The sequence below is a fragment of the Zosterops lateralis genome (genome assembly GCF_965231275.1).
Source record: "Zosterops lateralis genome assembly, chromosome: W".
Classification (NCBI taxonomy): domain Eukaryota; kingdom Metazoa; phylum Chordata; class Aves; order Passeriformes; family Zosteropidae; genus Zosterops; species Zosterops lateralis.
The window spans coordinates 20,051,362-20,064,729 of NC_139801.1; the positions used below are offsets into that span (position 1 = coordinate 20,051,362).

At 47.0% G+C, this 13,368-nt stretch overlaps 1 protein-coding gene across 11 annotated transcripts in view; it reads left to right on the top strand.

Moving 5' to 3' along the window:
- Window positions 1-13,368, top strand: part of LOC310922121 (protein diaphanous homolog 2-like) — a gene marked incomplete at its 5' end in the record, with an annotated part of 248,534 nt that overhangs the window by 105,431 nt on the left and 129,735 nt on the right. Inside the window, one exon of one of the 11 annotated variants that reach the window (XM_083882517.1) lies at window positions 11,594-12,497. The exons of the other annotated variants lie outside the window; for them this stretch is intronic. Within the exon in view, the coding sequence (XP_083738643.1) occupies window positions 11,594-11,718 (125 nt within the window). The 3' untranslated portion in view covers window positions 11,719-12,497. Of the gene's footprint in view, window positions 1-11,593; window positions 12,498-13,368 lie in introns of those variants that run through there. 11 annotated transcript variants of the gene reach the window in all.

Below are 13,368 nucleotides of genomic sequence, written 5' to 3' on the forward strand. Positions count from 1 at the left end.
AATCAGCAACTCTTGGTAGTCTTTAAGCCTTTTCCAACCCCTGTTTGTGTTCGGGTCCCACCCAGGATCCTCTCTTGGCACCAAATCACTCAAAGTTCCCTCAGCCAGCTGCAACTGCACCATTTCCCTAGCTCTCTCCGTCATGACCCGTAATACCATCTCGTTTTTAGTGGAGTCCATTAATGTATCTAGTAAAACTTGTAAATCATTCCAATCCGGATTCTGAGTTTTTACCACCATTTTTACCACGCGAGCCACTCTTTCTGGGTCCTCCCGATATGACCCTGCTGACTGCTTCCAGATCATCAAATCGCCTGGGGAAAATGGGACTTTAATCACTACTTCTCTCCTTGCGCCCCCATAGCTTCCCTCACTGGGGCCATCAATTGAGGCTCCTCCCGACCCTTTCTCCCTTTTCTAGTTCTTTCAGCTAAGGGAGTTCTTGGCTTCTCTTTCACCTTTCTCGCAGGTGACTCTTGAGTATCACTTTTCCCTGAGTCCCAGGAAACCACTTTCTCCTCCTCCCCACATTCTGCTCCATCCTCTTCTTCAGAGGATTCTAAGGGGGGGGGTACTAGGGGATACGAGCAACAAAATGTCTTCCTCTGTACTCATTAACTTGCTAATGCACTCATCACATTTACTTCTATTTTTACATCCTAAGCAACCATCTCCATTCTCTGTCTTTTGCAAGATCATAATTCCACACTCCTTTTGCCACTCTGGTTTGTTTTTGAGAGCATAAAACAAATCAAGATAAGGTATCTCATCCCATTTCTCATTATTCTGTAAGAAGCACATCAAGGGGGTTATAACATCAGGGTTAACAGATCCATTCAAAGGCCATTCTGGGCCACCATTTTCATATTGTGGCCACCAATGATTACAATAATCAATCATTTTACTTTTATGTAACTCTTGGTGGAATCCTTCCCTTTTCCACCTTCCCAGTAAACATCCCAAAGGGGAATTCCCGGGGATTTTATCATTGGATTGTACCAAAGCTTTAAAGGTTTTAAACGGCATCATATATGTTCTGGTTTGGGTTGAATTAGGGGAGAACCTCCAAGGAATCCCCTAATAACAAAACCTCTACCACCCCTCCCCCAACCCTGGGTTTGGGAAGGAATCTCTCGAACAAAAAGTGGAAAAAAACGGTTTATTAACAAATAAATAAACACCCCCCGACACAAGGGAAAAAAAAAAGAAAAGAAAAAAGCTCAGGTTACTGTGAGCGGGAGGGCGCAGAGCTTCTTTCACAAGCCCTGGAGATCCTCCTCGGACTCCTCCAGCCAGATCAGCTCCTGGTGCCAGTCCTAAATCTTAAAAAGGAAGGGGGGGGAGGGGAGAAGAGGGAAAGGAAAAAACCAAACAAACAGAGCACAGAGGCGGCAGGAAGGAAGGAAGGAAGGAAGGAAGGAAGGAAGGAAGGAAGGAAGGAAGGAAGGAAGGAAGAAAGAAAGAAAGAAAGAAAGAAAGAAAGAAAGAAAGAAAGAAAGAAAGAAAGAAAGAAAAGAATGAAAGGGCAAGAAAATAGCAGAAATTGCGAGCAGCAGTGCAAGCCTGACAGCCAGGAAAGCCAAGCAGCAGCGCGGAAAGAGCCAGCAGAAAAGTGCCCGCCCAGCTAACAGGGAAGGGACAGCTCTTAGACATAACAAAGGAGTCCACGATATGGGATAGAGAGCACTGTCAGCCCAGGACATTCCACCCCTTATCCCATATTGTGGACACACAATAAAAAACTTGCATCTCACTTACTCAGACCCTTGACACTTACACATTTCCACTCATCTTACTTGCTCAAACCATTGACACACGTTTCCTTCTGTTTCACCCTACATTCAGATCTCCCTGAGGTACACATCGTGTTGTTCCATCTTTCTGCATTATCCACCACGTATAACCCGGTCCTTGAGCAGAGACAATTCCACGGATGGGTTTGCCTGTACTCGAGGCAGGGTTGATCCATACTGTCTTTCCCAACAAACCTCTAACATGAGCCACTGGAGCTTTATCTCCATCTACTATATTAAGGAGTTGGGACTGAGCAGGACCCGCTCGGTTGGTAGAACCTCGGGTGTTAACTAGCCAGGTGGCCTTTGCTAAATGCTGCTCCCAGTTTTTTAAGGACCCCCCACCCAATGCTTTCAGGGTGGTTTTTAACAACCCATTGTACCTCTCCACTTTACCTGCAGCTGGTGCATGGTAGGGGATATGGTACACCCATTCAATGCCATGTTCCCTCGCCCAGGTTTTAATAAGATTATTTTTAAAATGAGTCCCGTTGTCTGACTCAATTCTCTCGGGAGTACCGTGCCTCCAAAGGACCTGCTTTTCAAGGCCCAGAATAGTATTGCGGGCTGTAGCATGAGACACAGGGTAGATTTCCAACCATCCCGTGGTGGCTTCTACCATGGTCAGCACATGGCGCTTGCCTTGGCGGGTTTGAGGCAGTGTGATGTAATCAATCTGCCAGGCCTCCTCATACTTGTACTTAGACCACCGCCCTCCATACCAGAGGGGCTTCATCCGCTTGGCTTGTTTAATGGCAGCGCACGTCTCACAGTCGTGGATAACTTGAGAAATGCTGTCCATGGTTAGATCCACCCCTCGGTCTCGTGCCCACTTATAGGTGGCATCCCTACCTTGGTGACCTGAGGCATCATGGGCCCATCGTGCTAGGAACAGCTCTCCCTTGTGCTCCCAGTCTAGGTCTATCTTCAACTCTCCTATTTTTGCAGCTTGATCTACCTGCTGATTGTTTTGCTGCTCCTCATTAGCTTTACTTCTGGGGACATGGGCATCTACATGGCGAATCTTCACAGGTAGTTTCTCTAACCGGGCAGCAATATCTTCCCACTCTTCAGTGGCCCAAATTGGTTTTCCTCTACGCTGCCAGTTGGCCTCTTTCCATTTCTTCAGCCATCCCCACAGAGCGTTGGCTACCATCCAAGAATCAGTATACAGATAGAGCCTTGGCCATTTCTCTCTCTCTGCAATATCTAGGGCCAGTTGAATGGCTTTGAGTTCAGCAAATTGACTGGATCCACCCTCTCCTTCAGTGGCCTCCGCGACCAGTCGTGTGGGGCTCCATACAGCTGCTTTCCACCTTCGACTCATCCCTATGACGCGGCAGGAACCGTCGGTGAATAAAGCATAACGTGCTTCCTCTGTCGGCAGCTGGTTGTATGGTGGAGCTTCCTCAACCCGGGTCACTGGTTCTTGTTCTTCATCTGCGACGCTGAAACTTTCACCTTCGGGCCAGTTCGTGATTACTTCCAAAATTCCAGGGCGATTCAGTTTCCCAACTCGGGCGCGTTGTGTAATGAGGGCAATCCACTTGCTCCAGGTAGCACTGGTGGCATGGTGGGTGGAGGGAACCTTTCCTCTAAACATCCACCCTAGCACTGGTAGTCGGGGTGCCAGGAGCAGTGGTGCTTCCGTACCGATCACCTCTGAAGCAGCTTGGATTCCCTCATAGGCGGCCAAGATTTCCTTTTCCGTTGGGGTGTAGTTATCTTCAGACCTCCTGTAGCTCCGACTCCAAAATCCCAGTGGTCGGCCTCGGGTCTCACCAGGTACCTTTTGCCAAAGGCTCCAGGACAGACCATGACTCCCAGCTGCAGAGTAGAGCACATTCTTCACATCTGGTCCCGTTCTGACTGGGCCGAGGGCTACAGCATGAGCAATCTCCTGCTTGATCTGGGTGAAAGCTTGCTGCTGCTCAGGGCCCCAATAGAAATCGTTCTTCTTGCGGGTAACCAGATAAAGGGGCCTCACAATCTGACTGTATTCCGGAATGTGCATCCTCCAGAAACCTATGGCACCTAAGAAAGCTTGTGTTTCCTTCTTATCCGTTGGAGGGGACATAGCTGTAATTTTGTAATAACGTCCGTAGGAATCTGACGCCGTCCATCTTGCCACTTCACTCCTAGGAATTGGATCTCCCGAGCAGGTCCCTTAACTTTACTTTTCTTAACAGCAAAGCCAGCTTCCAGGAGAATTTGGATGATTTTCTCCCCCTTTTCGAACACTTCTGTTGCTGTGTCTCCCCACACAATGATATCATCAATATATTGTAGATGTTCTGGGGCCTTACCCTTTTCTAGTGTGGCCTAGATCAGCCCATGGCAGATGGTGGGGCTGTGTTTCCACCCCTGGGGCAGTCTGTTCCAGGTGTACTGCACTCCCCTCCATGTAAAGGCAAACTGAGGCCGGCATTCTGCTGCCAGAGGAATAGAGAAAAATGCGTTTGCGATGTCGATAGTGGCGTACCACTTTGCTGCCTTGGACTCCAGCTCATACTGCAGTTCCAGCATGTCTGGTACGGCCGCACTCAGAGGTGGAGTCACTTCATTCAAGGCACGATAATCCACAGTCAATCTCCATTCTCCGTCAGATTTCCGCACCGGCCAGATGGGGCTGTTAAAGGGTGAGTGGGTTTTGCTGACCACCCCTTGGCTTTCCAGCTCTCGAATCATCTTATGGATGGGGATCACAGCATCTCGAGTGGTTCTATATTGCCGCCATTGCACTATTGAAGTGGCAATTGGTACTATTTGTTCTTCTCCCTTCAAAAGTCCTACGGTGATCGGGTTCTCGGACAGTCCAGGCAAGGTGTTCAACTGTCGAATGCTTTCTGCCATCACAGTCGCTACTCCGAAGGCCCACCTGAACCCTTTCAGGTCTTTAAAATACCCACTCCGGAGGTAATCTATGCCCAAGATGCATGGGGCCTCTGGGCCAGTCGCAATAGGGTGTTTCTTCCACTCATTCTTAGTCAAGCTCACATCTGCCTCCACCAATGTATAGTCCTGTGATCCCCTGGTCACACCAGCAATAGAAATCGATTCTGCCCCTACACATCTCGATGGGATCAAGGTACACTGCGAGCCAGTGTCAACCAAAGCCTTATAGTCTTGTGGCTTCAATGTGCCAGGCCAACGAACCCACACAGTCCAAAACACACGATTTTCCCTAACCTCTACCTGGCTAGAGGCAGGGCCCCTCTAAGCATGATTATCCTTCTTCCCTGGGGTATATGTCTTAGAGGTTCCTTCAAGGGGATCGGACATGTCATCGACATCATACTTGACATCCTGGCTGCGAACAACTGGAGCTGCTCTGTTTATTGAGACTTCCTCTTTGAATCCTACCTTCCTTCAAATTACGTACCCGTTGTGCCAGAGCAGCAGTGGGCTTTCCATCCCATCTCCTCATGTTCTCTCCAGATTCACGCAAGAAGAACCACAACTCAGCTCGTGGGGTGTACCTTCTCTCCCCATGAAAGGAGCGCCTGCGTTGGATACCAGGGCCTCTAATTTGCACAGCCGAGATTTGGAGGAAGTCCTCCTTAATCTCTTCCCTGAGTTTCCTATGATTCTCCTCTATTTTGTCCTCTAATTTCTGCAGTCATGTTTCCACAGCTGCAATTCTGGCATGAGTTGGGCCATGTACAGCGTCAGCATATGCTCGAAGCTTTTTCGCCATATCGAGCACAGTCTCATCTGTCTCCTCTCGCTTCATTATTGCTAGAGCAGAGGCGTATTCAGATGGCCCAAGTCGCACAAGTTTCCTCCACATTACAGGTGTACATGCTACCAGGTCTGGATTCCTAGTTGTTACATCATCCGAAAAAATGAGCTCTGCTACCGCCATCTCTCTCAGACGTTGGATCCCCTGTTCTATGGTCCTCCACTGTGTCTGCTGCAAATAAAGGTCATCTGCACACAGGTATCTTTGTGCTACACCATCCAGAATCCGTTCCCAGAGGCTGTGAGGGCTCGCCTCCCTCATCATGCCCTGATCAATATCCGGGTCAAGCGACAGAGATCCCAAATGCCTCGCTTCAGTGCCATCCAGAACTGTAGCCTCCCCTGCAGCATCCCAAAGGCGGACTAACCAACTTATTATAGATTCATTAGGTTGTCGCCTGTAATCTTTTCTCAGGCCTCGAAGGTCCTTTAGGGAAAAGGAATCAATATTGGCTCTAGAATCTACACCCCTCGATGTAGTTTCTGATTTTGGTGAAGGTCCTTTTTCTGGATTATCATCATCATCCTCCACCTTGCGATCGGTCTTAGTGGTACACTTTCCGCCTCTTCTATTAGCAGCAACAGCCCTTGGTTGAGCCCTGCTGTCTGATTCAGCTACTGGCCTGGGGCCTGGGATACTAGCTGCAGCCTGAGTAATTGGGATAGTAACTAGTTTATCTCCCTGTTCCCTGTCTTCTGTCTGCTGCCCTTCAGTATCTAAGAGAGTACGATAAACATATGCCAGGGCCCAGCTCACTGTAATAATCCTTTTCTCCTTGGTGTTACTCTGGCACTTCTCTTTCAAATACTTAGCCACCTCGGCTGGGTTCTGAATTTGTTCGGATGGAAAGTCCCAGGCTCTAAGGTCGGAAAATTCCTTTAAAATTTGGCCCATATCTTCCCATTTCCCACTCCACTCAAGATTTCTCCTACTTGGGTTTGCTGGTAACTCCGAAGTCTCATTAGCCCCTTTGGAAATCTCAGCTTTCATTTTATATAAACTGCAGACAGTATAGAGAACGCTTACTATATTAAATGTCAGAAAGATGGTCTCTTTGACACTCAGGGGAAACTGAATATTTCTTAATAAAGATATAAACAATTCAAAGGAGAAGAGGGAAAACAGAGGCTGAAAAACCTCTTCCCCTGCTTCTCCCCTAACAAACTGAGTGCCCAACCATAACAACGAATCATCAAACATATTTATAACCTTCTTGTAAGCAATCACAAACAATCCGAGCCCGGTCAATATTCTGGTTAGTGCCCCACGGCAACATAAGTTACGTATAAGGAGAAATGCTAAAGCTATCTCCGGGTAAGGAAATAACCCTAGACACCACAGAGGTAATAAAACCTCAAAAAACCCTAGGGACCAGAAATATTGGCAGGCTTTCACCCCAAATGCCATTATGAGTCCAGAAAAAAACATCCTGATACACCCATCAAACAATTAGAATCACCAGTATTATTATTAAGGTTTTTTCCACTTTCTTTGACTCGGGTTCCCGGGCCAACGCACCAAAAAATGTTCTGGTTTGGGTTGAATTAGGGGAGAACCTCCAAGGAATCCCCTAATAACAAAACCTCTACCACCCCTCCCCCAACCCTGGGTTTGGGAAGGAATCTTGAACAAAAAGTGGAAAAAACCGGTTTATTAACAAATAAATAAACACCCCCCGACACAAGGGAAAAAAAAAAGAAAAGAAAAAGCTCAGGTTACTGTGAGGGGGAGGGCGCAGAGCTTCTTTCACAAGCCCTGGAGATCCTCCTCGGACTCCTCCAGCCAGATCAGCTCCGGGTTCCGGTCCTAAATCTTAAAAAGGGGGAGGGGGGGGGGAAGGGGAGAAGAGGGAAAGAAAAAAAACAAACAAACAGAGCACAGAGGCGGCAGAAAGAAAGAAAGAAGAAAAAACAAAGAACGAAAGGGCAAGAAAATAGCAGAAATTGCGAGCAGCAATTGAAGCCTAACAGCCAGGAAGCCAAGCAGCAGCGCGGAAAGAGCCAGCAGAAAAGTGCCCGCCCAGCTAACAGGGAAGGGACAGCTCTTAGACATAACAAAGGAGTCCACGATATGGGATAGAGAGCACTGTCAGCCCAGGACATATTTCACTCCTTTTAGTTGCTTACGCACACACACACTAAATATAGATAGACTCAAACACCAATACTAATATTAATACCGGTGCTAATATTAATACCAATACCAGTACCAATCTTGCCACTTCTCGTCGCCTCGAGGGGCAAGTGCCGATCCTGCGAGACTTTCGCCTCGTCTGACGGTCGGCGCCTAGGCTCTCCATACCATAGACGTCTTTCGCCCAACCCTGCGGGGATCGCCGCCCCGTCTTATTAGGCAGGCACCCAAACCTAAAGAATAAAGCACCTTCGGGCTTACCTTCCCACAGTTGTCCGTCAGGCGTGGGGTCGGGCGCGGGTCGATGACTCCCCAGAAATCACCTGGTGCCGGCGTGGAGTTGATCAGCTCACGAACTGCCCCAGCCACCTCCGGAGTCCTGCCGCGGTCGCCAGAAAACTGTTGCCCGATCCCGAGAGAAAACACAAACCAACAGAGTGTCAGTTTATGCGGTGCTTTATTCGAGGGCTCTGGGGACCTGAGGACTAGCGTCCTAAGTCAGTGTCCCGAGTTGGTTACAAAAGATGCTCATCTTTTATACCTTTGTTACAAGTCTTACTTCATCAGCCTACGTGCAGTTTCCTACATACTTCACTTCAAACATTCACATTCATCTTCTAGATAACCTTTCTAACGGCTATAAATTTTGCATGCTTGTTTTAGCTGAAATTAAGGTTAATTTTCTAAGCTTAACTCCCACCATAGAAAACATTTTATTGGTAACAATGTAATCATATTTCACAAATAATCTGTATATCTGTATGTACTACATGCTCTACTAAGTCCTTTAAACATTGTTCTTTGCATCAGCAGATTCTCAGGCCTCATTTCTCAGGTTTGGTTCCCATGGGCCTGCTCCAGGAACCAACTCCTTAGCCTAACTACTGCTAACGGAGGCCTTATGGCAACACCTCAGCAAAGCAGCCTGTGCATTTGGATCGGTATGCGCCCCCTCGCCAGCCAATTGGTCAGTAGTTAAGGCAGCCAAGGCTTGGTTTGCATGCCCTGCATATGTTAAAATTAAGTTTTCCAGTCTTTTTTTCCACTGTGCCATGAATATTGCATGTTGTGTTGGGGTAAGCAAAAGGTTTGCCCGGAATTTAACATCATGAGGGGTCATTAGGTGAGTAGAGAAGATTGCTCTTAGTAAATTGCTGAAGTAAGGGGACCCCAGACCATATTCTGTCGCTGTTCGGCGCAGTTCCTTAATCTCTGAATGACTTAGGGGCTCCCATCTCGGATTCCCCCCCCTCGGGCCGAGTTGCACAGGAGCTACAAAGATTTCTGCCGCAGTTTCAAAGTCTCTGTCCTTAAGGGCCTTCTTTTTTATCTGTAGCCAATTGTTATGCGTTTTTGGAGGGAATGAGTCCAGATCTTTTTCGGGGCCGGGGTCGAAAGACTCTCCGTCGCTACTAGAGTCACTGTCCGCATATTCAATTAACATTTGGCGGCTCCGGGGTCACTGGTGGGACAGCGGCAAGGCTACAGGTGGCGTCTGTGCTCTGTCCCTGGTTTTTGTCAGGGACGGGGTGCGGACAGGAGAGGGAGAGTAGGACCCAGGTTGATCGGGTTTTAACACGGCTGCAGGGACCGTCTCCGCAGTTACTTCACAGGTCTCCTTGGCTCCCCCCTCTCTTTTAATCGCGTCCATGACCGCCCTCCAAGCAGGGAGCAGGCGAAGCTCTGGCTCGTGGCCAGGCAACGTAGCCAGGTCATAGAGTTTTACACTGACCTTGTCCCAGTAGCAGAAAGAAAAAATAGAAGAAGGGGTGGCGTCGGGGAATATACATGACACCCATCGTAGGAGCGACTTAAGGTTCCTCTTAGGGATGGGGGATCCGTGCTTGCTCAGAAGGCATAGCATGGTTTCATAGACGTCTCTCTCGGTGGACATTCCCTGTCCCATATTTTAGTTCCCCTGGCTCACCTGTCACGTTGCAGCGTACAGGGATTGTGGGCCCAAATGCGGTTCTTTCACCGTCACGATCAGTTCCAGGGGCGTCGCCGATTGCCGTCAGATAGCCAGTTCTTCTCCAGTCACACAGAGCATCAATTATCAGCGATTGAAGGAGAGACGGGGAGACTGACCATGATCAGAATCCGATTTACTCAGGTTTTCCAATAACTTATATACCATTTCACTAAGGTTAATAATTTCTACTACAATAATTAGGTAAAAAGATCATACAAACAACTCATACATTTTTCAACATATCCATGTAGGGGGTTGACTGAATCTTCTTCTCTTTAGTAGACTTCTAATCCCATCTTCTCATGAGCTCAAAGTTCTTTTTGTTCTTTCCAGGGCATCCTAGTCACCAGACTAGATATGCTAATTAAGTCTGTCTTACTCTGGTGAATCCCCACACAAATACTGTAATAAAATATTAATTTTGAGCTTTTATACAGGTACTTCACTGTGATTTAATGTCATCATTTTAGAATGAGGGAAATATTTTAAACCATCCTGTGACACTGGCATTTTGAAGTACAGAAATTTAAAACATGCTCATGAGCAGCAGCCGTTTTCCTGTCAAACAAAAGTTTTATAGTTTATTGCAGCAGAAGAAAACCTGTGTTTTAGCAAGGAGATCTGCAGCATTTCCACCTTGCACAGTTTGAATTGCTGAAACAGATTTTACCCAATCTGGCATATGAGTGGTGGAAGGCAGGGAGACAGAAACCTCACAGGCACTTTTTGTGTTGCAATTCCAACAATTTCTTTAAGAGATCCTTTTGGAGCCTTGCTAAGACTCTGGATTGCCTTTCACTCTGCAGAACTGCTTGGTGAATTCTCCCAGTCTGTGAAGACTTTGAAGATTTTTTTAGTTGCTGTCTCTGTGTAATAAATGCTGTACAGTGCCGTGGTTGTTCTGCATTCTGGAGCTACATTTTGAAGTTATCATCTGGAATCTCCATTAAACAGCTTTCTGTATGGCTTGCATTTTAAGGCTCTGCTTCTCTCCCTAAAGTGTAAATATCAAGGGCAGAATGAAAGAACAGTCCAAATTACTCTCATGGGCTGTTTCTTATTAAAGAAATTAAAGTATTTAAGAATTTCTGGCTGTAGTTAAACTAATTCAGAAGTGAAGATTGTTTTAAATGTCTTAAGTCGTGTAATCTGTTTGGAATTCCTTAATACAAGCCTCTAGAGAGGGGGAAAAGCTGAAAAATGGCACTTTATTCTTTCTTCTGCTGCTTATCTGTGGTTGAATTTGCACTTTGAAAGTTGTGAGGAGGGTCATGGCACCTCTGGAAGTGGGTCAGGCAGTCAGGAATGCCAGGCTTCAGTTGGATGAAGTTGCCCAACATCTCTGTGAGTTTCAATATCAGCAGCAGGTTGTGTGGTATCACTTTTCCTCCTTCTTTGTGCATTCCTTACTTTGTGTTGACTTGTCTCCTCTGCCTCATTTGCAGTTTGTCTTACACCCCTGCCAGCAGTTCTGCTTCAGCATGCTCATTTAATACATACTGATTTTGTAATTATAAGCTCTCTTTCAAAAATAAACTCAACTTCTGAGATCTTAAAAGACATTTGTAATTAAATCAACATTGAAGTACAGCGAGTTTCTGGAGTGCTCTGGATATCTCATATTGCTGACTGCAGAGCTGTTCTCACCTATCAGCTCCAAAGTTCCTGGTTATTTTTCTAAAACTGGGACATTTGTTTTCTAAAAGATTTGTAGTTGTAATATCTAAAGTCAGTTCAACTGAAAAACTTAGATTCTATGACACTCTTTGCTGTTTAGTTAGTGAGGTGAATGTGGAAGGTTGGAGGGAAAGACTGCTCTTGATAAGGGAAAATGGGAGGGTGGCATGCACAGAGTGCCTGGGACTGAATCTCTCATTAAACTCCAAACCAGGAGTTACTTGTGCTTGTTACAAAGGGCTTTTCCATTAAAATTGTGGTTCACCTCTATTGCAGCTGGACAGGACAGTGGCAGCAACGCACAAGTACAGTGGCTTCCTCCCAGGTGTCGCTGGCTCATCCAGCCCTGGCACCACTGCAACACAGGGGTCTTTGAGCCAGTGAAGCAGAGTCACTACTAAGGCGCAGATGGATTGAGAGACGGGACCCTCCGTGAAGGCAGCAACTGAGGTTTATTCCACCTCAGGGCCGAAGCTCCGAGTAACAGGGAGACAGAGAGATGGAGAGACCTCGAACACCTGAGCGTTACAGTTTTTAAAGGAGGGGAAGGAACACGTGGGACGGCAGAGCATGGGGACCAATGACAGGGATTCAGGGTGCATAATATAACTTGTAGGAGGGGGAAGCTCTGACTCTAACCAATCACCCGAGACTCTTACCAGAAGTCTCTAGACACTGGGAGAGGTCTCAGATTGACTGGCAGGGCCAGGTGCCATGTAAACAACAAGATTGACAGGTAACTGCTTTATGGTCCTAAGAATAGGGAGAATAAGGGGTAACAGGGCATGAACTATGAAACATTAACACATAACATATCAGCAAAGGATAACCATTAGCACTCATCAACCCACTACCACAATTCCCCCTTTGAATTTTATTTGAAGAACGGATTTTAGAATGAGTGGAACTGGGCTTGAGGGGTGTCACATTCTGATTCGGGGTAGAGGTCCCCAAACCACTGCTGATCGGTAGGCCATTCCTCAAAGGGAATGGGCCATTGCCCTTCATCCTCGGGCCCAAAGTCCTCAAAGCTCAGTTCTTCTTCATCCTCTTCTTCTGGGGGCAAGTCCTGCATTTCAGTCTCCTCAGGAGAAGGAGAAGTCATCCGGACATGGTTCATTTTCAGCTTGGAGGTGGAGTTGGCAACAAGTCTGTTTGTGGATTTTTTGATAAGTCCAATGGCTATCCCAATAATCAAAAGCAAAAATAAAATTACAAACTAGTCTTAACAGCAGACCCTATCCAACCTGTGAGTCCCCAATTGTCAAAGATGTTATCAAACCAGTCCTTGGTCTCTTCTTTTATATTGTGCACCATGTTTCAGATCTTTTTGATGGACTGGCGGACATCCTCAGCCTGAGATGATAGATTGAAGCAACAGAGGCCCTCGAACTCCTCGCAGGTTTAATGGTGGAGAAGGAGGAGATAGTCAATGGCCGCTCGATTTTGAATGGTCGCCTGTCTGATTACGTCCTTATCTCGAAGGAGGTCCGATAAGGCATTCAAAGTGAGGTTTGCCTGCTTAGCTACCCAACACTCTAATTGGCCTAATTCTCCCATTGATTTTGCCACTGAGACCCAGGTTAAAAACACTGTTATGGCGGTAGCCTTGGCCTTGGACCAGTGGATAATTCCCGATTCACAGTCCGGGTCGGGATGTGCCAAATTCCTTTTTTAAACTGGTGCATGCATGGATGAATTTTTAACGAACCAATCCATAATTTGCATTTTATTTGGGAAGAGCATGCCTAGTTTGCCTAATGTACATGGACCTACGGTGAGACGAGAGGGGATGCCAGCAAATGCACGGTCGCTGCAAATTAGGAAGGTGCCTTTGGGGAGGGAAAGGGGAACCGAACTTGGGGTTGAAGCCATTTTCACGTGTGCAATTGTATCACACCACGTTGGTGAGATACTCATCTTTGGTTTGTAGAACTTGGGAGAAGGTCTTTTCCTGGCCCTGTGGTGGGATAAACATGCAGAAGGGGGCAGGGGATGAGCCGAGGAGTTCCAGCTCCTGAGGCTCGCTTTCGGCACGGGGAAGGGAGGTG